Here is a 21,809-nt window from a genome sequence, read left to right on the forward strand (position 1 = left end):
CAGGGAGGAACTGAGCCATTGCAGACCTACAACCTGCCAGACCTGGCTATATCCCGGGCAAAGGAAGAACAGCGTTGCTGGATCAGACCAAAGGCGTATCTAATACAGCATCGTGTTCTCAACAGTGGTCAACCCAAAGCCACAAGCAGTGCCTGAGTGCAACAGGGCTCTCCTCACCTGTTGTTCTCAGTAGTTGGTACACAAAGGCCCACTGCCTCCGTCTACCAACATAGCATGATCTCCCTTGCCTGGAACTCTAAAGAGCTGCTGCCAGTCAGTGTAAGAGACCCCTGGCCATTAAGTCCAGTCGTGGCCGACTCTGGGGTTGCGGCGCTCATCTCACTTTATTGGCCGAGGGAGTCGGCGTACAGCTTCCGGCTCATGTGGCCAGCATGACTGAGCCACTTCTGGCGAACCAGAGCAACATACGGAAACACCGTTTACCTTCCCGCCAGAGCGGTACCTATTTATCTACTTGCACTTTGGCGTGCTTTTGAACTGCTAGGTGGGCAGGAGCAGGGACCGAGCAACGGGAGCTCACCCCGTTGCGGGGATTTGAACTGCCAACCTTCTGATCGGCAAGTCCTAGGCTCTGTTGTTTAACCCACAGTGCCACCCGCGTCCCACCAGTCAGTGTAAACAAGATTAAGTTAGACAGACCACTAGTCTGACGCAGCCTGTTCTTGTATGATTGAATCCTACCTGATAATGCCCTTTGTTTTAAAACTGGGCTCAAAACCAGCTAAGCGGAGTCTTCCTTCTCTTGTTTTTGCAGCGCCCCCTCCTCCACAAACGTCCCGGCTTCTGCCATCAAAACTCACTTGCTCTGTTCCATTTGGGAATTGGAAATGAATACGTCATATATCAAGCCCACCAGCCGCTTCGCTCGACGGCAGGCGTTTGACCTAGCTAAGTGCTCACAGAGAAGCGCTAAGTCAATTAGAAAGCCATTCAGAGGTAATTGAGCCAGCTCGGGGGAAGATATTTCTCCCCCTAATCAGATTGCCCACCTCTTCTGTTCCCAGAGCAAATCCCAACACATTATAGGCTCCCCTCAACCCCATTAAGGAGAGAACAGCAGCCGACAATAATTCTCCGGTTCCCTCCGCTCCCCCCCCAGCAAATATAAAAAATTCAGTATCTTTGGGGGGGGGGGGGGAAGAGTGTGATGTTATTTCAGAAGCAGCAAGTGGGCATTGCAAGACCCCTGGAAAAGCAGCAGCAGGCAGGCTCTCCGGGAGCAAATTTCAGAAGAACAAATACCCTTGCTGGAAGCCAGAGGGGGAAAGTCCTTTTGGGCTTGGGGTCCTGCTTGCGAGTTTCCTTTTTTAAACTATTTTTATCGAAGGTTTTCAACATATGAGACAATAAAAACCAAGCAACTACAAAAAAGGAATATAAACCCCTCCCCTCTCAACTGTATCATATCCTTTATCCTTAGTCGTACCTGGGATCTCAAATGCCTTGGCTCCCGAACAAGTCGGCTCCCGAAGTGATTGTTCCAGTTTTTGAATGATTTTTGGAAGCCAAGCATCCTTCCCGGCTTCCGATTGGCTGCAGGACGCTCCTGCAGCCAATCGGAAGCCGTGCCTTGGTTTTTGAACGGTTCCGGGAGTTGAACTGACTCCTGGAACGCATTCTGTTCGAGAACCAAGATACAACTGACTACAGAAAAGTAGACCTTCTCAGATCCCACCTGGGAGTTTCTTTCTATCCTGTCGCTCAAACACAGAGCCCACCTGTCTGAGCTTTCTTGGCATGTCCTCGCCAATCCAAAACAGAGGACTTCTAAAAATTAAAGATAAAAAAGAAACAATGCAGAAAAAGAGAGAAATAAAAGATACAGAAGAGAGGGAGAGAGAAAGATACTTCCACCTCTCTATCTTCCAATTATATATATTATAATTACTCAAATTATTTAGTCCATACACTCCAGGGTAGTTCCTTGTTGTGTATAATACCCAGCTTTTCTCCTATTCTGCTAAATGGCATTTTCTCAAATTTTCATCCTAGGCCTCCAGAAAATCACTTTTGTCACTCAGCCAGCCCAATATAACTTTTCTTGCCATAATGGGCACCCGGTTGGCCATTGTGAGAATGGGATGCTGGACCTGATGGGCCACCGGCCTGATCCAGCAGAGCTCTCCTTATGTCCTGAAGGCGACAAAAACATACTCTTCCCCCTGAGGAAGAAGTCCCTTGGCATCCTCTCCGCAGGTACCCAAAAGGAGACTGCGGGCGAAGATTTTTCCCTCCACACCGAGTAAACTTTAACCATCACAGCATTTTTGGCATCCTTCCATCTCCTTCCCAAGGACAGGGGGAAAGAGAGAGAGTCAGGCAGATAAAAAAGACTGGCACTAATTGAATCAGTCGGCTTTTGCAGTCTAATTAGTTTCCAGAATTCTTTGGAGAATTCTCAGGTTGCTCAGACTTTTTGAAGGGAATGTTTACTGATTCAGCTGTTTTTTAAATATACAGTATATAAAAAAGGGGCCCCTCCAGAGCCACTCCCAGGTGTGCTCCTGGGTTTCCTGTAATCGTCACGCCCACTGATGCATATCATAGGTATGGGGAAAGGGAAGCTTCATTGAGAGATCAAAGCCACAGGGCATGGCAGCAGTGGAGAATTGAGTATTATTATTTTATTTGATGAAATTAAATGAAGCTTTGGCCCTCCAGATCCCTAACTACATTTCCCATCAGCTCTGGCCAGCATGGTTGAAGGCCAGGGATGAGAGCCTTCAGTTGCATTTTAGAGCAGTGGTTCCCAACCATTTTTCAGGCCATGCCCCACCTAAGCATCTCTCAAATCCTGATATCCTCCCCCCCACTGTGACATATAATTCTTATATTTCAAAAGTGAACTCCTACCCATGTAGAGGACGCCTAAAAGGCCATTAACTGTTAGTAACTCATTCTCGAATTGTCCCCCCTTAAAAATCAAATTGCCCCCCTGTGGGGCATGTGCCCCAAATTGGGAACCATGGGTTTAAAGAAAAGGCAAGAGGTGACATGGTAAGGTAAAGGTAAAGGGACCCCTGACCATTAGGTCCAGTCGTGGCCGACTCTGGGGTTGCGGCGCTCATCTTGCTTTACTGGCCAAGGGAGTCGGCATACAGCTTCCGGGTCATGTGGCCAGCATGACTAAGCTGCTTCTGGCAAACCAGAGCAGCGCACGGAAACGGCGTTTACCTTCCTGCCGGAGCAGTACCTATTTATCTACATGCACTTTGAGGTGCTTTCGAACTGCTAGGTTGGCTTGAGCAGAGACCAAGCAACGGGAGCTCACCCCGTTGTGGGGATTCGAACCACCAACCTTCTGATCAGCAAGTCCTAGGCTCTGTGGTTTAACCCAAGCGCCACCCGCATCATGGTAGCAGTTTATAAAATGATGCACGGCAGGGAACAACTCTTCTTCCTCTCTCACGATGCTAGAGCTTGAGGACATCCATGTTTTTCCAGGACAGATACAAGTACTTCTTCATTCACGCAACTATGGAACTCACTTCCACCGGAGGCAGTGATGGCAACAAACCTAAATGGCTTTCATAAATGATTAGACAAATTCATGGGGAAGAGGGCCATGGGCTGCTACTAGTCATGACGGTTATGCTCTGCCTCTGTGGTTGGAGGCAGAGGTGCACTTGTAGACGGTGCTGGAAACCGCAGGAGGGGAGAATTGCTCTTTTGCTCAAATCCTGCTTGTGGGTTTCCTGCAGGCATCTGGTTGGCCACTGTGAGAACAGGATGTGAGCCACTGGCCTGATCCTGCAGGCAGGCTCTCACGTGCAAACGAGAGGTGTGTGGGTGGCTCCATACGTGGTTAGAACTACAGGGCTGGGAGATGCTTAAACGTCTTGCCCACACTACTTCTCCAGGTCAGAATTGCCCCCCAGGATGTGGACTAGATGGGCCTTTGGAAAGATCCAGTAGCCAGGCTCTCCTTAGGTGCTTCCACTGTCCACTGGACGACCAGGTCTGCCTAGAATCCTGTGTTATCTCCCTGTTAAAGGATTCCTTTAACAACCTTGATCAACGGCTGACAAGTAGCGGCTCCATGATGCTCTTTTGTCTGCTTGCAACTAAATGCCAAAGCTTTGCTTATACTCACTGCAGAACAACGACAGGGACAGCCGCTGCCTTCCCAACCACAGCAGGAGAGTAGCGAGAGCAGGATTGAGAGTGTGTGTCAGTAGAACTAGGCATCTAGCACATTAGCAATTAACAATGTGGAAAAAGGATTTATTTACAGCATTAAAAATACACACACACAAACACAGAATAAAATTGGGGCAAAAAAAAAAGAGAGCTCCGTAATTGAAGGTTTTTTTCTGTATCTTGCACTCCCAAATCCCAGCAAAAGGAGATCAAAGAAGCAGCAAGTTAGGTAGCCTATTTGTGGAGGCCTCTTCACTTGCTCCTGGTCTTGGTTTCAGAAAACAGCACCCTCCCCCCCGCCACAATTCGCTTGCCAGAATGCGTTGCCTGCTTCCCCGCAGCAAGCAACAAACGTCAAGTCTCTGAATATTTTTGTCCCAGGGTGAAGCTGAACCTGCAGCCTGGCCCGGAGAATAGTCTAGGTCCCAGGACCCCATGGCAGGTGTGGGGGGGCTCTGACGCTGGGGTGCAGGTGTGCGCCAGCCTGTCCACAGCAGTAGCATCCTCATCTTACAAGAGAAGCTGAGGGTTCATCTGAAGCAGCCATTTAATATTCTCCAGCAGGTAGCCCATGTTGTAGTGCCGGGCGATGCTTTGGAAGACCTTCAGCTGTTCCAAGAAGGCCTGTGAAAGTAAGAGAAGAAGAGGCAATGTAGGGAAGTTTCTATAGGATGGATCTGCTTGAGGCAAGGTAAAAGGTAAAGGACCCCTGGATGGTTAAGTCCAGTTAAAGGCAACTATGGGGTTGCGGTGCTCATCTCGCTTTCAGGCCGAGGGAGCTGGCGTTTGTCCACAGACAGCTTTCTGGGTCATGTCGCTAGCATGACTAAACAGCTTCTGGCACAATGGGACACTGTGATGGAAACCAGAGCGCATGGAAATGCCGTTTACCTTCCCACCACAGTGGAACCTTTTTATCTACTTGCACTGCTCTGCTTTCGAACTGCTAGGTTGGCTGGAGCTGGGACAGAGCAACAGGAGCTCACCCTGTTGCAGGGATCTGAACCGCCGACCTTTTGATCAGCAAGCCCAAGAGGCTCAGTGGTTTAGACCACAGTGTCATGGTACAGGAAGGGACATAGGTTAGTGGGTGGGCACCTGCCTTGAATACACAAGGTCGCTGGTTCAATCTCCAGCATCTTCATGCAGGACCGGGAATATCCCCTCTTTCTGAAACCCTGGAGGGCTGCTACCAGTCAGTGCAGACAATCTTGAGCTAGATGGACCAATAAACCGACACTGTATATGACAGCTTCCTATGTTTCTGGGAGGAGAACAGCCACATCCGAGGGAAGGGGACTGTGATGGTTTGAGGAACAGAGTGGAGAAGGGGAGGTTGGCAGGGTCAACCAACACGTACCTTGGTGGGCAGCAGTAGGTCGAAATCTCCAGCGCAGCTGCAGTACACAGGCATGTGGGTGTCTTTGATGCCTTTGCACTTGAGGCACACCTGAAACACAAGCGGTGCTTGGGATAAGGCCCTGCCCTGTCTGCCTGGTCCACATGCTGCCCCTGCCACAGCTTGCAGTGCTTGAGCCCTCCCTGCTGGGGAGCAGCCTCAACCTCTCCCCCAGCATAGAACCACAAAGCCAAAAAGGACCAGGAGGCCCCTGCCTGCACACAGAGTGCCAGAAAGCAGAAACAGCACCCCCCACCCCGGCTTGGTGGGTGCAGATCATGGAATCACAGAGTTGGAAGGGACCCACAGGGCCTTCTAGTTTAACTCCCTGCAATGCACAGGATGTTGCAAAGGGCAGGATGAGATAAGGGGTGCACAGGAAGCGCTTGCATAACTGCAGGTGTGAAACTGCATGACTGAACGCTTTCCCCATATACTAGGGAGGTGTGCGTATGTGCCTTGCCTGTCTGGGTCAGCCTCTCCCAGCTTCGTGTCCTCTAGATCATAGAATTGCAAGCGTCATCTACCCCCTGCAATGCAGGAATCACGGCTAAAGAATTCCTGGCAGTTGTCCATGTTTTTGACCATGGCAACCACCAGTGGAATTTGTAGTCCAAAGCATTTGGAGAGCAGCAGGTTGGGGAAGGCTGGCGTGCGCGCACACACACACACTTTAAGATATGCTAGTTCTCAATATGGAAATTACACAGAGAAAACATCTCCAGCACCCACCAAGCTTCAGCAGATCAGTCTCATTAAATGCCTGGCCCCTAGTCTACCTTGTGTTTCAGTGCTATCCGGGGTCAGGAATCAAGGGGGCACGGGGAGGTTGCAGGAGCCCCCACTGTGGTTGAGGAGCCGAGTGGGGCTCTGCACAGGCAAGCTGGGAATCGCCTCTCGTCTCTCCTTACCAGATCTTGAAGGGTGAAGGCCATCAGCTTCTTCTGCAGGGCTTCCACCAGGGCCATCTCGATGGCATCCGAGTCGTACTGGGCCTGGCAGTTGGAGCAGGCCCAGGTAGGAAGCACAGAGCCATCCTGGGAGGGAAGGGAGAGAGAGAGAGCGATAACTGTGAGAGGGCTCCAAATTGGACAGACTGAGCAGGAAGCTGCATGCAAGAAGTATGGGATGTAATCCATTGGTGCAGTCAAATGCAACATTCCTTGTTTCCCTAGAGTGGGCACAGCAGGGGGATGTTACTCCAGCCAGTATAACTTCCTGTTCCACTGGTCTGGAGTGTCCTCCCCCTGCATGTGACCTGGGATATGGGCATGGCTCTGGCCGACTCTACAAAAGAGCCAAGTCACACAGCCATTTTCTCAGTCTTGCAGTTCATCTTGATACTGCTGTTGTCTTGTTCTATCTTTTGCTGCCATGCTGCTCTCCTGCAGCCATTTTGTTCTCTTAATGTAATTTTGCTGTCTGCTGGCTCTCAGCCAGCAGCACGAGTTCAGTGTCCATATGAGATGAACTCACAGATTATTATGTAACTACTAAGTAAAGCCTGCCTTTCAGGGATCAAATCAAATAGTGAACTGAAATGTGAGTAAACTTCTTGTTATTTTAAAGGATAGACTCTTGTGTATTTATTCTCTTAAGAGGGATCAAAAGGGGACACCAGGAATAATCCATCCGGGCAAGCCAGATTAGATTACTTAACTAAAGAGATTCAAACGAATCTGCAAACTAGCTTCCTACTATATTGAGGGGAACCTGCTCTGCTATATCACTCACTAGTGTGAGTGAAGGAAGGATAATGCTTATTCAATATACCCCTTTCCTACTATCCTTAACATTCCCACAAGAAGGTTCTGGGTTCAACCAGCCACCCCAAAATCCAGGTAACAGCTGGGACGCAAGGCTTTTGATATATAATAGTTTAATAATAATAATTTATTATTTATAACCCTGCCCATCCGGCTGGGTTTCCCCAGCCACTCTGGGCAGCTCCCAACAGATTAAAAACAGAATAAAATATCAAACATTAAAAACTTCCCTAAACAGGACTGCCTTCAGAAGTCTTCTAAAAGTCAGATAGTTGTTTATTTCCTTGACATTTGATGGGAGGGCATTCCACAGGGCGGGCGCCACCACCGGAGCTGGACCTCAGGCTGAATGATGGAGGTGGAGACGCTCCTTCAGGTATACTGGGCCAAGGCTGTTTAGGGCTTTAAAGGTCAACATCTTGAATTGTGCTTGGAAACATACTGGGAGCCAATGTAGGTCTTTCAGGACTTGTGTTATGTGGTCTCAGCGACCACTCCCAGCCACCAGTCTAGCTGCTGCATTCTGGATTAGTTGTAGTTTCCGGGTTACCTTTAAAGGTAGCCCCATGTAGAGCGCATTGCAATAGTTCAAGCAGGAGATAACTAGAGCATGCACCACTCTGGCAAGACAGTGTGTGGGCAGGTAGGGTCTTAGCCTGCGTACCAGACGGCGCTGGTAGACACAGAAATGCCCTGGACACAGAAATGACCTGCGCGTCCATGGACAGCTGTGAGTCCAAAATGACTCCCAGGCTGCGAACCTGGTCCTTCAGGGGCACAGTTACCCCATTCAGGACCAGGGAGTCCTCCACACCCGCCGCCCCCGTCCCCCCAAAACAGTACTTCTGTCTTGTCAGGATTCATCCTCAGACAGCCACTGCCACCCAGAGTAGACAGTATGGGGCTGCAAGGATAAACGGCCTGAACAAAAGCAGAGAGGGGAGGCTGTATAATCTTCCATTGCCTGTTCTCTAAACTAAAAAGCACTGCTTTGGAGTCAATCAACGATCACAGCTTAGCTGGTACCTGAGAGAGGGCCGGGTCCTTGCAGAGGTCCAGGTCTCGGCAGAAGTTGCAGTTCCTGCAGATCATCTCCGGGATGACATAAGAGCGACAGGGGTCCTGGAACTGGGCCTCTTCTGAGAACTCCCCCACTTCAATCAGGCGGAGCAGGTCCCGTTTCAGCTTGCTCACCTGGTTGGCGATGTTCGTGTCCAGAGACAATACCTTTGGGGGTGGGAGAGCAGAAGAGAAACAGGAGATGAGCCAACCGGGCTCTTACAGAGTGAGGTGGGAGGGGGCAGGAGAGAGAACAAGGCCCCATTGTGAGATCACAGTTCATCCGCCGCTGACATGGTCACAGCTGTCTCTCCCCACTGCCTGCAGAGATGCTCACCTTGCAGACGTACTTCACAAACTCCAGCGCTGGATTGTTGAGCATCAGGTGGGAGCCGGGCAAAGTGGGGAACATCTCAGAGGGCTCTGTGGTCCGTCGGGAACCGGTCACCTTCTTCTGCACCTTCTGGGTGATGGTGAAGAAGCTCTGGGTGAGCTCGTTGGTGACGTACTCCTGGGAGAAGGTGATCATGCCTGAGGGGGCGGGAGAGAGGAAGAAGATGTATCTGAAAACTGGATGTGGCTCAGCCACCAAAGAAAATACCTTGTTTTCCCATGTATAAGACATGTACAGTGGTACCTTTGGTTAAGTACTTAATTTGTTCCGGAGGTCCGTTCTTAACCTGAAGCACCACTTTAGCTAATGGGGCCTCCCGCTGCCACCAAAGCATGATTTCTGTTCTCAACCTGAAGCAAAGTTCTTAACCTGAAGCACTATTTCTGGGTTAGCGGAGTCTGTAACCTGAATCATCTGTAATCTGAAGCATATGTAACCCGAGGTACCACTGTATAAGACGACCCTTATTTTTTTTAACCCAAAATTAAGTTTAGCTTTTATTGGGGGTGGGGGGTCACTTCCGCCAATCGCTCACCTGCCTGCCCGCCACTGCCGATCGGACACCTCGCCACAGCTGCCAATTGGCTACCTGCTTGCTGCCACCAACAGCCCACCCACCCTTCGCCTGCCCAGTTGCAGCAGCCAATCGCCAGCAGGCCTTGCTGCAGCCAACAATCACCCACCCAATCGCCGCTGCCAATCTCCTGCTTGCTGCTGCCATTAATCCTTTATTTATTTATACACACACACACACACACACACATATATATATAATTAATTTTCAATTAAAGACATTCCAGTTAATAATAAATCAAATTGGTTTTAGAATAGCTTTGTTAGTGGATATAGGCTGTAGGGTTAGAAGTAGAAGATAGTGTATTTTAAAATAGCATTATTTGTAAGGGATAATATGTGAAGATTTTAATGGTAAAATTAAGTGTGATAAAAAGAACGGTTAAAAATTATGATATATGTAAACTGCTAAAGATGAGGTAAAATGAAAATCAGATGGGGGGACTTGGGGAAGCTTACCTAACAATGTTTAGAAAAAATAAGGATAAGACAAGAATTTGTTTGTTTTTCTGTTTGTGTTATTAGTGTTATAAAATGATTTTTTTTTGAAAAAAATAATAAATCAAATTGAATCTTGCCACATTAAAACATAAACAACAAAACCAATTATACAGTCCGAATTAAACAAATTTTTTTGGGGGGGGGGCTGCTGCCATTAATTTGCATTTATTATCTGTGTATAAGACGACACCCAATTTTTGCCTATTTTTAATTTATTTTTTAGCGAAAAGCATAGTCTTATACATGGAAAAATATGGTAAATAACAAGATCCCTATTTCACGGGTGGGGAAACCAAGACCTGGCTATAGGGATCTGCCTGCCCCTTCAGGAAATTGTCCCTTTGTTTTAAATTGTGCATGTGGGTTTTTAAAAAATGTCAGTTACCTGAATGCACGAAACAGGAAGAAGCGACTTGCCTAGCAGTCTTAATTAAAAATACTTCCAACATTTATAGAACATTGTTCAAAAGCCCTACCTATAAGGGTTTGGTTGGGCAGCAGAGGGAAATGGGAATTGGCCTAAGGTTACCTCCATCTCGATTAAATCACGGTGGAGGCAAGATCTGAGCCAGAGACTCCCCAGGACTGGGCTACGTCACCCAAGGGTGCAAGTCCAGGGAGGGACGTGGCCGGGTACTCACCAGGCATGACACCTGCCTCTCCCACAGGCTCCTGGGAGACCTGGCTGCTTGCTCGCCTCTTGATGGGGGTGCTCCCAGGAGCGCTCCGACGCATCTCTTCCTTCATGCTGTGGTAGACAGCAACGATGTATGCTGCGGAAATAGCAATGGAGTCATGAGAGGACAAGCAGAGAAGCGTTTGCCTCAAACTCTGCTTGCAGGGACCTCTCTGGCTCCTCCCAGCCCCACCTGCTCCACCTCTGTTTGTGGAAAAAATGGCAGACACCTGAAGGGTCAAGCATACTCCCCTGCAAGCAACTGCTTTCCCCTAAGCGGGGCCTTCTTGGGAGCCACGGCATGAGCCTCCAGTTGTTTTTGGACTACAATTCCCATCATCCCTGACCGCTGGTCCTGCAAGCTAAGGATGATGGGAGTTGTAGTCCAAACAACAACAACAACAAACCACAGCTGGAGACCCAAGTTTGGGAAACCCTGTCATAGTGGTTAGAGTGTCGGAAGAGGACCTGGAAAAACACAACCCAGGTCACTGGGTGATCCAGTTACTGCCTCTCAGGATTACCACGACCTCGCAGGGTTGTTGTGGGGGTTAAACGAGGGGGAGACCCATGTATGTTACCTTGAGTTCCTTGGATGGAAAGGTGGGAAATAATGCAATAAATAAGCAAGCATGCAAGTCATAGGGAAAACAGGGAGCAAATGGGATCTGAGCAGACTCTGTGTTGCAAAACTTGAGGGAGGAGAGGGGCTCTCAGAGCTAGAAGCAAAACCCTTTGTCCTCCCCCCAGGTAGGATTCAGCTTCAATCACTGGGGCAAACCTAGGAGCTCCTCCTCACCAGACACGATCATGAGGAAGTAATTCTGGCAGGAGGCTGCCTGGGGCAGGTACTGCATGATGTTCCAGTTGTTCTCCAGCAGTTCTTCCACGCCATTGTCCTCTTCAGCCCCTTCTTCCTTCTCCTCCTCTTCTTCTTCTTCTTCTTCCTCCCCTTCACTGCCTTCGACGGAGACTGCCCGTTTATCACTGATCCCCTGCAAGGAGGGGACGGAAGACAAGATGCCGACAGTCTGGCAAATGCCCCCTTCCCACTCGGCTTCTGGACCTGGGGCAGGGAACCCTTTCTCAGGCCAAGGGCTGCATTTGTTTCTGGGAAACCTGTCGGGGGCCACATGGCAGTGGTGGGCGGGGCCAGAGGCAAAAGTGGGCGGAGCAATAGACTTTAAAAAATAAATAAGAAATCTTTGTATAGTAGGCTAGTTGCCACAAACACAACTCCCTGTCCTCCATCCAGAGAAGGAAGGGCAATGTTAGAGTTCAAGGACATATACCAGCCAGGGGAAAAAATTGGAGAGGGGTGTGTGGCTGGGGAAGAGCGCCAAGGGCCAAACAGAGAGGCTTGGAAGGCCATATTGGGGCCTTGGGCAAGGAGTTCCCCACCCCTGACCTAGGGAGTGAGAGAAGAACACTTCTCCGTGCAGGCAGGCAGAGAAGCCTGCCCCCCCACCTGCAGCCAGGAGATCCCAGGGGGATCAAGTACAGTGGTAACTTGGTTTTCGAGTGTCTCGGAAGCCGAAAGTTTTGGTTTCCGAACGCCAAAAACCCAGAAGTAATTGCTTCCGTTTTCGAATGTGCCTTGGAAGTTGAACGGTTTTCACCACTGAAACTGAAATTCTCCCTTTGCGCTTCGGTTGTCGACTGTTTCGGAAGTCAGACGGTCTTCCGGAATGGATTACGTCTGACAACCGAGGTACCACTGTACTCCCCAAATGCGCCTTCCTTGCTGGTTTTCTTACCTCCCCGTAGTGGATCTGGGACGGCACTTTGCCCTTGATCCCGCCGTAATTAGCTGGGTCCATCCACAGCAAGAACTCCCAGCAGCGCGAGAAAGAAATGGTCAAAGAGTGGAAGATTTCTCTCGAATGGATGCTGGAAGAGGAAGGAGGGTGAGCCATGCAGAATCTCTCAGGGAGGCAAAGAGAGCGCTCCCTCCGCAGCCCCAGATGGAGCCATCAGGAGAACAGCCACAACGTGATTATGAGAAAAGCTCAGCCGCCAACTCCCTTGACCAGAAGCAAGTCCATTTTGTAGCACCCATGGCCCTGAAGGGACACAAGGCTACAAGGAGCATGGGCTGGCAAGTCCGGGGTGCCTTTATCATCCTCCCCATATTAAAAGAGAATGGTGCAGTGGTTAGAGAGTTGGACTAGGAGCTGGGAGACCCAGGTTCAAATCCCCATGAAGCTCCCTCAGCCTAAACTACCTCAAAGGGTTGTTGTGAGGGCAAAAGGAGGAGGAACAGAACTACTACCATTTTTTATGTACTGTAAGCTGCCCAGAGTGGCTGGGGAAACCCAGCCAGATGGGCAGCGTATAAAGAATGAAATGATGATGATGATGATGATGATGATGATGATGATGATGTATACCTCCTTGAGCTTCTTTGAGGAGAGGCGGGGTAAAATTACAACAAAACAGAAATAAAATGAAAAAGGTCAGTCTCCTTTCATGGTGGCTACTAAGTGGAAACAAGAAGGAACTTAATGGAGTGAAGGAGACAATGGGGAGATTTAGACTAGGCGCAAAGCCAAAAGGCACATCTGAACACAGGATCCTTCACCAGGGTCCTTTTGAACGTCAAAAAGGGAGGGGGGCCAGGTGGACAATTGAAGGGGTTCTAGAAGCACCTGTTGGTGATGTACTCCACATAGGCCAGGGCATCCTCGATGCGCCGCTTCTTGGTGCATAGGATGATGCGGTTGAAATTGGCGTAAACCACCGAGGAGCCGAGGCGCTTGAACTCTGCCACCAACCTGGGGAAAAAGAGAGAGTGGAAGGTGAAAAGGAAAGAGAAAAGGGGTAGCTGATGTTGCAGTTGTGGATGGATCTATGATATGTACGAGTGGCGACCTGGGACAAAAATGTGAAATGCGCGCCTCTGACCCTCCAAAAGGAATGTGGATCTGATGCAGGGTTCCAGCCTTCCATAGGAAAGTGGGCTCCTGTGGGCTTGCTCAGTGGAAAATTTAGGAGGTAAAAAGTCACCAGCCCCAAATCTGGTGGGCTTTTTTCTTGCGGGGGGGGGGGGGTGGTGAAGGCTATATACCAGGTGTCCTGAGTCTGGAGAAAGGAAAATATATCCCACCCTCCTGAAAATGTCTGATACAGGGAAGGGAGTTTTAAACCTCATTATGCACTACCTCCCACAAACCTAATCCTCCTATTTAGGACTTGAGCAGCCAATTCTCTCCCCCCCCCCCCCCCGCTCTCTCTATAATTTTTTTGTTGTTGGAGGTGGGAAAGTTGTAAAAAAATAATAATAATCCATTAGGTTGAGGTTCACCCAAACATGCTGATATTAACCTGCATGTTTAACTTAAGAAATATGTACGCATGGTTATTATATATTTCATAGGAGTTGATGGTGGTTTTCATTTATTATTATTTCTTTTTCCATTCTTAAAAAAATGTATTTATAGTCCTTCTATTTTCCCTTCCCTCCCCTTTGTTAAATATGCACATAATTGTGTGATACATAAAATATGTTTTTAAAGAAAAGAAATTTGCACATCAGAAAGTTCGTAATGATAAAAAGAGATTGCTGAGCACGGCCGAGAGGCACCACCTAGTGGGTTAGTCCAGGATTACAGAAGCGAATAAGTTTTTGGATGTTTTTCACACCACCAGAAATCAACCAGCATTGCTTGGGAATCCACAGAAACAATTTTTTTTGGGAACATTTCAGTCTGCCATCTTGATTCAGAATGGCACCTGAAGCAATACATCCGTACATCAAAATTCTCTCTTCAATCCCAGGAAGAGATTGCACCAAATTGGGTGGCGAATATCTTCAGAGGTGTCTAAATCATTGCAATTCAGAATGGTTTGGGTCCACCACCTTGCTTCAAAATGGCACCTGATGGGTGTCCAACCATAGCCAAAAAACAATCTCCTCCAAATTTGTGCCAAATTTGGCAATGGTATCTCAAGAGGAGGGACGGGTGGCGCTGTGGGTTAAACCACAGAGCCTAGGACTTGCCAATCAGAAGGTCGGCGGTTCGAATCCCCGCAACGGGGTGAGCTCCCGTTGCTCGGTCCCTGCACCTAGCAGTTCCGCTCCGGTGGGAAGGTAAATGGCGTTTCCGTGCGCTGCTCTGGTTCGCCAGAAGCAGCGTAGTCATGCTGGCCACATGACCCGGAAGCTGTACGCCGGCTCCCTTGGCCAATAAAGCAAGATGAGCGCCGAAACCCCAGAGTCGGTCACGACTGGACCTTATGGTAAGGGGCCCCTTTACCTTTTTATCTCAAGAGGCATCTGAATGCGAAGAGGAGAGAGGAACAAACCACTCCCCAAAATGTACAATAGGCAAGTTGGCTATCTATATTTTTTATAAACACACACACAAGAGAAAGAGAGAGCGAGAGATATGGACTCACTGGAGGAAGAGCTTCTTCATCATGCTGTGCAACATGCGGTGCAAGGCAGGATCGTAGAGCAGCGAAGTCGGGGAGCGCAGCCAGCGGTAGAAATGAATCACCTGGTTGTCGGCGTAGACGTTGTGGTACTGCGTGATCTCCTTCACCCAGCCAACCACCACACTCTTCAAGACCCTGCGAGCGAGCAGAAAGGTGGAAGCTGACCACTAGATCTACAGAGCTGCAACTAGAAATCCCACAAACCCAAGCAATTTCTCTTCTGACGCCATTGCTGCTTTCCACTGTCTGCCCATTCTTCTATTTTTCCCCGATGAGATGTACCGTATTTTTTGCCCTATAGGACGCACTTTCCCCCCTCCAAAAATGAAGGGGAAATGTGTGTGCGTCCTATGGGGTGAATGCAGGCTTTCGCTGAAGCCTGGAGAGCGAGAGGCGTCGGTGCGCACCAACCCCTCTCGCTCTCCAGGCTTCAGGAAGCTATCCGCAAGCCTTGGGAGCCCGGCGGGAGTTGCCGCAGGCTCGCAAGGCTTGCGGATAGCAGCCTGTTCTGGGGGCTGGGGTCAGGGGAAGCTCGGGCTTCCCCCGCCCCAGCCCCGCGACTGGGGGGGGGAATATATTTTTTTTATCCCCCCCCCAAAAAAACCGAGGTGCGCCCTATGGGCCAATGCACCCTATAGGGCGAAAAATACGGTATCCAAAACCGAAAAGGTGGTTGGTTAGTTCCTCCTCTCTCCCAAACCCTTTTGCCCTTTTGTGCTGCATCTTATCCGGGAGTCCGTTCGACTCCCAAAACCAAAAACCAAGGCACGGCTTCCAATTGGCTGCAGGAGCTTCCTGCAGTCAAGCGGAAGCAGCGCTGGATGTTCGGCTTCCGAAAAATGTTCGCAAACCGAAACACTTACTCCCAGGTTTGCGGCGTTTAGGAGCAAAATGTATGAGTACCACGTCGTTTGAGAACTAAGGCACAACTGTATTTGTAAGCAGTTCTGGGAGGCTTTTACAGCTGAAGAACAGGATTTCCCCCCCATTTAAAAAAACCCCTATAATCTCCCAAGCCTATGGCAGTCTGGAGAGCCAGTGGGGTGGGATACCTCACATATTCCACCACCAGGGGTGGCCGGCTTGTGGGGGAGAGGGCAGGATTCCCTGCAAAGCCAAGCCACGGGCCAGACCTGAACGTGTTGGAGCAGAGGGCCGTTTCGTCGTAGCTGGCCAGAGTGCTGGTTGCCTGGTTCCCCGTGACCATGTCCTCCAGCGACGCCGGCTGGATCACGTCAAAGCTGATGCACATACTGGAGGCCCCCTCCATGTCGTTGACGTGATGCGACTGCAGGACGGTGTTCACCGCCAGGCTTTGGATGTCGAGCTCCACGCAGACTGCAGTGAAGAGAGTGAGACAGGGTCCTGGGTTCAAGGGCAGGAAAGCCCAGAGCTGCATCGCAAACCCTGGCCAAAAGGAACATCTCTCTCACCATCCCAAGGGGAAAGGCTTGCTATGAATGAAGACCTCTGACTACTAGAAACTAGAAAGGAAGCTAATAATAATAATGATAATAAATAAATAAATAAATAAATAAATAAATAAATAATAATAATAATAATAATTTGTTATTTATACTCCACACATCTGGCTGGGTTTCACCAGCCACTCTGGGTGGCTTCCAACAGGAGATTAAAAATACATTAAAACATCAGTCACTAAAAAACTTCCCTAAACAGGGCTGCCTTCAGAATGTCATATACAGTGGTACCTCGGGTCAAGTACTTAATTCGTTCCGGAGGTCCGTTCTTAACCTGAAGCACCCTTTTAGCTAATGGGGTCTCCTGCTGCCGCCGTGCTGCTGGAGCACGATTTCTGTTCTCATCCTGAAGCAAAGTTCTTAACCCGAGGTACTATTTCTGGGTTAGCACAGTCCGTAACCTGAAGCATATGTAACCCGAGGTACCACTGTAGTTGTTTATTCTTTTGACATATGATGGGAGGGCGTTCCACAGGTCGGGCGCCACTACCGAGAAGGCCCTCTGCCTGGTTCCCTGTAACCTCACTTCTCGCAGTGAGGGAACCACCAGAAGGTCCTTGGCACTGGACCTCAGTGTCCAGGTTGGATGATGGGGGTGGAGACGCTCCTTCAGGTATAAAAGATAAAGGTAAAGGTACCCCTGCCCGTACGGGCCAGTCTTGACAGACTCTAGGGTTGTGCGCCAGCGCTGTCCGAAGACACTTCCGGGTCACGTGGCCAGCGTGACATCGCTGCTCTGGCGAGCCAGAGCCGCACACGGAAACGCCGTTTACCTTCCCGCTAGTAAGCGGTCCCTATTTATCTACTTGCACCCAGGGGTGCTTTCGAACTGCTAGGTTGGCAGGCGCTGGGACCGAACAGCGGGAGCGCACCCCACCGCGGGGATTCGAACCGCCGACCTTTCGATCGGCAAGCCCTAGGCACTGAGGCTTTAACCCACAGCGCCACCCGCGTCCTTCAGGTATACAGGATGGCATATTGTCATTTGGGAGATGGCGCTTACTGAGAAACCTGACGCGAAAACCTCAAGCAACCAGAGTCCAAGAAAAAGAAAACAGACACTTTCATGGTGAACTGGTTGCCATGTACTCAACATATGAACAATGACTCTGCAGGACAAATTGGACCTGCCACGTTCCCAGATTATGGTAACGCCTTCTTTAATGCTGGTATTAGCAACCCTCAGAGACTCATCAGGTCATCTTCTAATATTCTGTTTGAATATTTGAACACCCATGGAGCAGAGACCCGTCTTTCCCGTTGCTCACCTGTGGAATAGCAGCCCGGGTTATTGATCTCGACGGAGACCCTCTCGTCAAACTCCATGACCAGGCGGCTGTCGTCTGCCTCCTTGCCCCCCAGGTCCGGGCGGGAGGTGGGAGAGAGCCACAGGAGGTGGTTGTGGCGGTGGAGGTGGCGGGAGAAGAAGAGGTCCGTGCCAAAGGTGGAGATGTCGTCAGGGAGGTTCCCGATGGGGATGTGGTAGTACCTGGGCAGAAGGGGGGGGGGGGAACGGGGAGAAGACGACCTTCAGAACATCAGCCAGAAGCAGGATTGGAACTGCAGAAACAGACTAACTGCCTTAATCAGGACTTTTGTTTGAAATTCGGCATACTGATTCGGCCGCCGCCGCCGCCACGGCCTGCACGTCTCACCCTTCTAACTTAACCAGTGCTTTCCCCCCTGGAAAAATAGGTGCCAGTCCTCACCATGAAGTTGTTACAGGAAATGCCACACTTTTATAACTATAGCTGGTACTGTGTGTCCTGGAGTACCCCCTGAAAAAAAGCACTAAACTTACTGTATTTTTCGCTCTATAGGACGCAGCTTTTCCCCTCCAAAAATGAAGGGGAAATGTGTGTGCGTCCTATGGAGCGAATGCAGGGGGGAGGCAGGCAGGAAAAGCCCCCAAAAGCCGCACACAAGCTCCGTGTGGCTCTTGCAGGCTTTTCCTCCGGAGGGAGAAGAGACTGACGCAGCCAGTCAGTCCCTTCTCCCTCCTCGTAGAAAAGCCCACAGGAGCCGCATGCTCCTTAAAGGGTGCGCGGCTCCTGTGGGCTTTTGTGGGAGGTGGGGGTATTGCGGGAAGGGGCGCTCCTGTGGGCTTTTGCGGGAAGGGTGGGCAGAGAGGGGGAGAAATGTTTTTTTCTTGTTCTCCCCCTCTAAAACAAGGTGCGTCCTATGTTCGGGTGCGTCCTTTAGCGCGAAAAATACGGTAACTATGAAAGTTAGAGATCAAGAAAAGGTAGATTTAATGCAGGAGTGGAAACCTTTTGTTGAATACTTAAAGAACTACTGTACACATGCTAGAATGTACTTAGGATTTGTTTTTGTTTTCTTAAGTTTTTATTTATACTTCTCAAATTTATACTTTTCATTAATTTTACAATCATGTTAACGTTTCAAAGTTTGATTCCCTTCCCCTTCTTTCTGCGTTTCCTTAAATTTATTTTTTAAATCTTTTGCATATCCAAATTCATTTAATTTGCCCATTTAATTATCTACTTTAAATATAAACTCCTATGAAACTGCAGGTTATTATAACAATCCTGCCGATGTTTTTACCTGTCTGCAATTTATCTGTAAATATTCAATAAACCGTTTGCATTCATTGTTATCTTGATTTCTTATAAAATGCATGTAGGATTTGAATGAAGAACAGCAGTTAACTATAATGTGGAAAAGGCAAGGCACAGAATATCTACAATATGCAGCAAATTTAGAAATTACGGGGGGGGGGCATGGAGGGGAAGTTGAACGAGAAATGGATGTGTATTTGGAAGTTTGCACCATCTTGTAAACTTTTGGAATTTAGAAATAAAATATAAAATAAAAACAAAACCCTTGCCGTTTCCCAGAACCCGTGTGCCTGTGCTGCTGCCTGCCCCACCTGCTCATCTCAAAGGCCTGAGAAAGGCAGGTGTCCAAGCTGAGGTAGCGCCGGATCATGTGCCGCGCAGCATGGCGCTGCCAGTCCAGGATGCTGTAGTTGACGTCGTCGGCCACCTGGACGGGAACCAGCGGGAACTCCTCCAAGACGGGCATCCCTCCAACCAGCCTCTTCAAGTCCCAGTTGGACTGCACGGCAATGAGGGTGGGGCCCCGGCGCTCGTCCTGAGATAATAGGGAGACAGCGGATGAACGCAAAGGATGGTGGCATAAGGTAGGCCGGTGCCCTCAAGGGATGCGGGTAGGGGCTTTCCCAAGAGCTGGCAGCAGGGTAGATAAAAACCAATTAATTTTTTTAAAAAAATCAAGAAAATCAGATTTTAAAAATTTAAATTGGATTTTAAAAATAAATTAATTTTGAAGGAAAAATATTTCCAAAGATAGTTTTCTATTTAAGTTACATTATAGTTCAAAGGCTATTCATCAGGAAATAAGGATTTGTTTTAAGTTTTTCATGTGTGCTAAAACTCAGTCTTTTTTTTTTAAAAAAAAACCACATCAGCTAACAAACAAGGATATATATGGTATCATGTTACTGATTTAGTTAATTAAATTGTTTAAATTGTTATTAAGGAAATGATTTTTTTTCTCCCAATAAAGTACAGCAGAAAAGTTGTCCAAATATAAACATAGTTAACTCATTAAACTTCACAATAATTTCATAATTATCGGTCTATGTATTTTGAATAGTATAACCAAGTCTGTGATTTTTGCTATAACTGTAAAAGCTACTCTGAAAATTTATTATTCCAAAAATGAAACCTTCATCTGGTTGCAAATATTAAGATTATAACCAGCAAGAATAAGTCTTTATGTAAAAAACCCCCAATTTAAATCAAGTCTTAGTGACTAGTGATTTAAATCGATTTGATTTAAATCGAATCCACCCTGGCTGGCAGCAAGCAGGGCTAGCTTTAGGGTGCCCACACTGAGTGCCATGCTGCAGGGGGGCACCACAACAGTGCTGGAAAATGGAGTGCAAGAGGCAGGCACTGAATTTTAGCGCCGCTGGAATTGGAGAGCCCAAAGTCTGCCACTGCAGGGGGGCTCAGGGTTGGCTAAGGAACGGAGGTGAGCTCTGGATTTCGCTGCTGTTACCTTGTAGCCCAGCAGGAGGCGCTGGATGGCCCTGCAGACGGTCTTGAGGTCTGTCTCCGCTCGCACCTCAAAGGCGTGCTTGTTGGGCGGAAGGAGCTCCTCGCCCACCTTCGCCACCATGGCGCTGTGCTCCGCCGAGTACATGTTGTTGAGGTTGGGCATCTGGTTGCTCCGCACCTGGAGCCGAGGGGAGAGAAGGATGCTGGAGACACAGCTGCAGGTAAAGATCTGGCTCCGTGAAACCATCTGGATGAAAGGAACCTCAGGTGGGGAAGCCGAGGAATCTGCAGCTGCCAACCGGTCTTCTAAAACCACAGAACCCAATACCCATAGAACCCAGATTTCCCCTTTTTAAAAAATAAGTATTTTTTGCTCATTTTTGCTTTCAAAATTATCATCACAATTAAATCATATACACATAGGATTCTCTGAATCGCCAGACTTCCCTCCATCTTTATTCTTTCCCAACTGCATCTTATAATGTTCTCTATATTTTCTTAATACAGTCAAACCTCAGTTGTCGAACATAATCCATTCTGGAAGCCCGTTCGGCTTCCAAAATGTTCGACAACCGAGGCGCGGCTTCTGATCGGTTACAGGAGCTTCCTGTACTCAAGCGGAAGCTGCGTTGGATGTTCGGCTTCCAAAAAACATTCGAAACTCAGATCATTTCCTTCTGGGTTTGCGGAATTTGGGAGCCAAAATGTTCCAAACGGAGGCGTTTGGGAGCCAAGGTTTGACTGTACTCCATTCTCACCACAAAAATCAAATATCTTTAATACGGTCAGTGACCAGCAAGGCCATTCTCACCACAGTTCTCACTGTGTTTTCTAAAATCCTGCCAATGTTTTTAGTTGTTTACAGTGTTCTTTTAAATAAAATTTAATAAAGATTGGGGAAAATTTATAAGTTATTATCAGAACCCTAATTTCCACCCAGCTAGAACAGTCCATTCTGAGCTGAGCTGAGCACAGATCATTATGTGAATGTGGGTTTTTGTCATGAACTGAATGGAAGACTATGAGACCTGGGGGTGGCGAGAAAGTGTGTGAATCCAGCAGTTTGTTTTTGGTTGTAAGATTGTTAATGTCATTCGTATCGTTTCGTGGATTACGAGTGCTGTAATGCTTTGCGAATTTTACAATGTGACTTTTCTTGCGTTTGTGCTGTTTAATAGTGCTTTATACTAGGGAGTCGTTTTACTGAGGATTTGTTATTTTTTTATATACAGTGGTACCTTGGTTCTCGAAAGTAATTCGTTCCGGAAAACCGTTCAAGTTCCGAAACGTTTGAAAACCGAGGTGAAAAGGGTTGT

At 48.5% G+C, this 21,809-nt stretch overlaps 1 protein-coding gene across 3 annotated transcripts in view; it reads right to left on the bottom strand.

Annotated features, from left to right (window-relative positions):
• Window positions 1–4,224: 4,224 nt before the first annotated feature.
• POLE (DNA polymerase epsilon, catalytic subunit) overlaps window positions 4,225–21,809 on the bottom strand; it is a 56,063-nt gene continuing 38,478 nt past the window's right edge. For all 3 annotated transcript variants that reach the window (XM_083417503.1, XM_083417505.1, XM_083417504.1), the window contains 14 exons: window positions 20,495–20,671; window positions 19,338–19,561; window positions 17,716–17,936; window positions 16,100–16,304; window positions 14,928–15,101; window positions 13,178–13,303; window positions 12,287–12,419; window positions 11,329–11,524; window positions 10,495–10,626; window positions 8,723–8,916; window positions 8,353–8,553; window positions 6,472–6,597; window positions 5,522–5,611; window positions 4,225–4,785 (listed from right to left, as the gene is read on the bottom strand). In XM_083417503.1, coding sequence (XP_083273629.1) covers window positions 4,672–4,785; window positions 5,522–5,611; window positions 6,472–6,597; window positions 8,353–8,553; window positions 8,723–8,916; window positions 10,495–10,626; window positions 11,329–11,524; window positions 12,287–12,419; window positions 13,178–13,303; window positions 14,928–15,101; window positions 16,100–16,304; window positions 17,716–17,936; window positions 19,338–19,561; window positions 20,495–20,671 — 2,313 coding nt within the window. In that variant the 3' untranslated portion in view covers window positions 4,225–4,671. The remainder of the gene's footprint in view (window positions 4,786–5,521; window positions 5,612–6,471; window positions 6,598–8,352; window positions 8,554–8,722; window positions 8,917–10,494; window positions 10,627–11,328; window positions 11,525–12,286; window positions 12,420–13,177; window positions 13,304–14,927; window positions 15,102–16,099; window positions 16,305–17,715; window positions 17,937–19,337; window positions 19,562–20,494; window positions 20,672–21,809) is intronic.

Source organism: Podarcis tiliguerta, assembly GCF_965153285.1.
Source record: "Podarcis tiliguerta genome assembly, chromosome: 16".
Taxonomy (NCBI): Eukaryota; Metazoa; Chordata; class Lepidosauria; order Squamata; family Lacertidae; genus Podarcis; species Podarcis tiliguerta.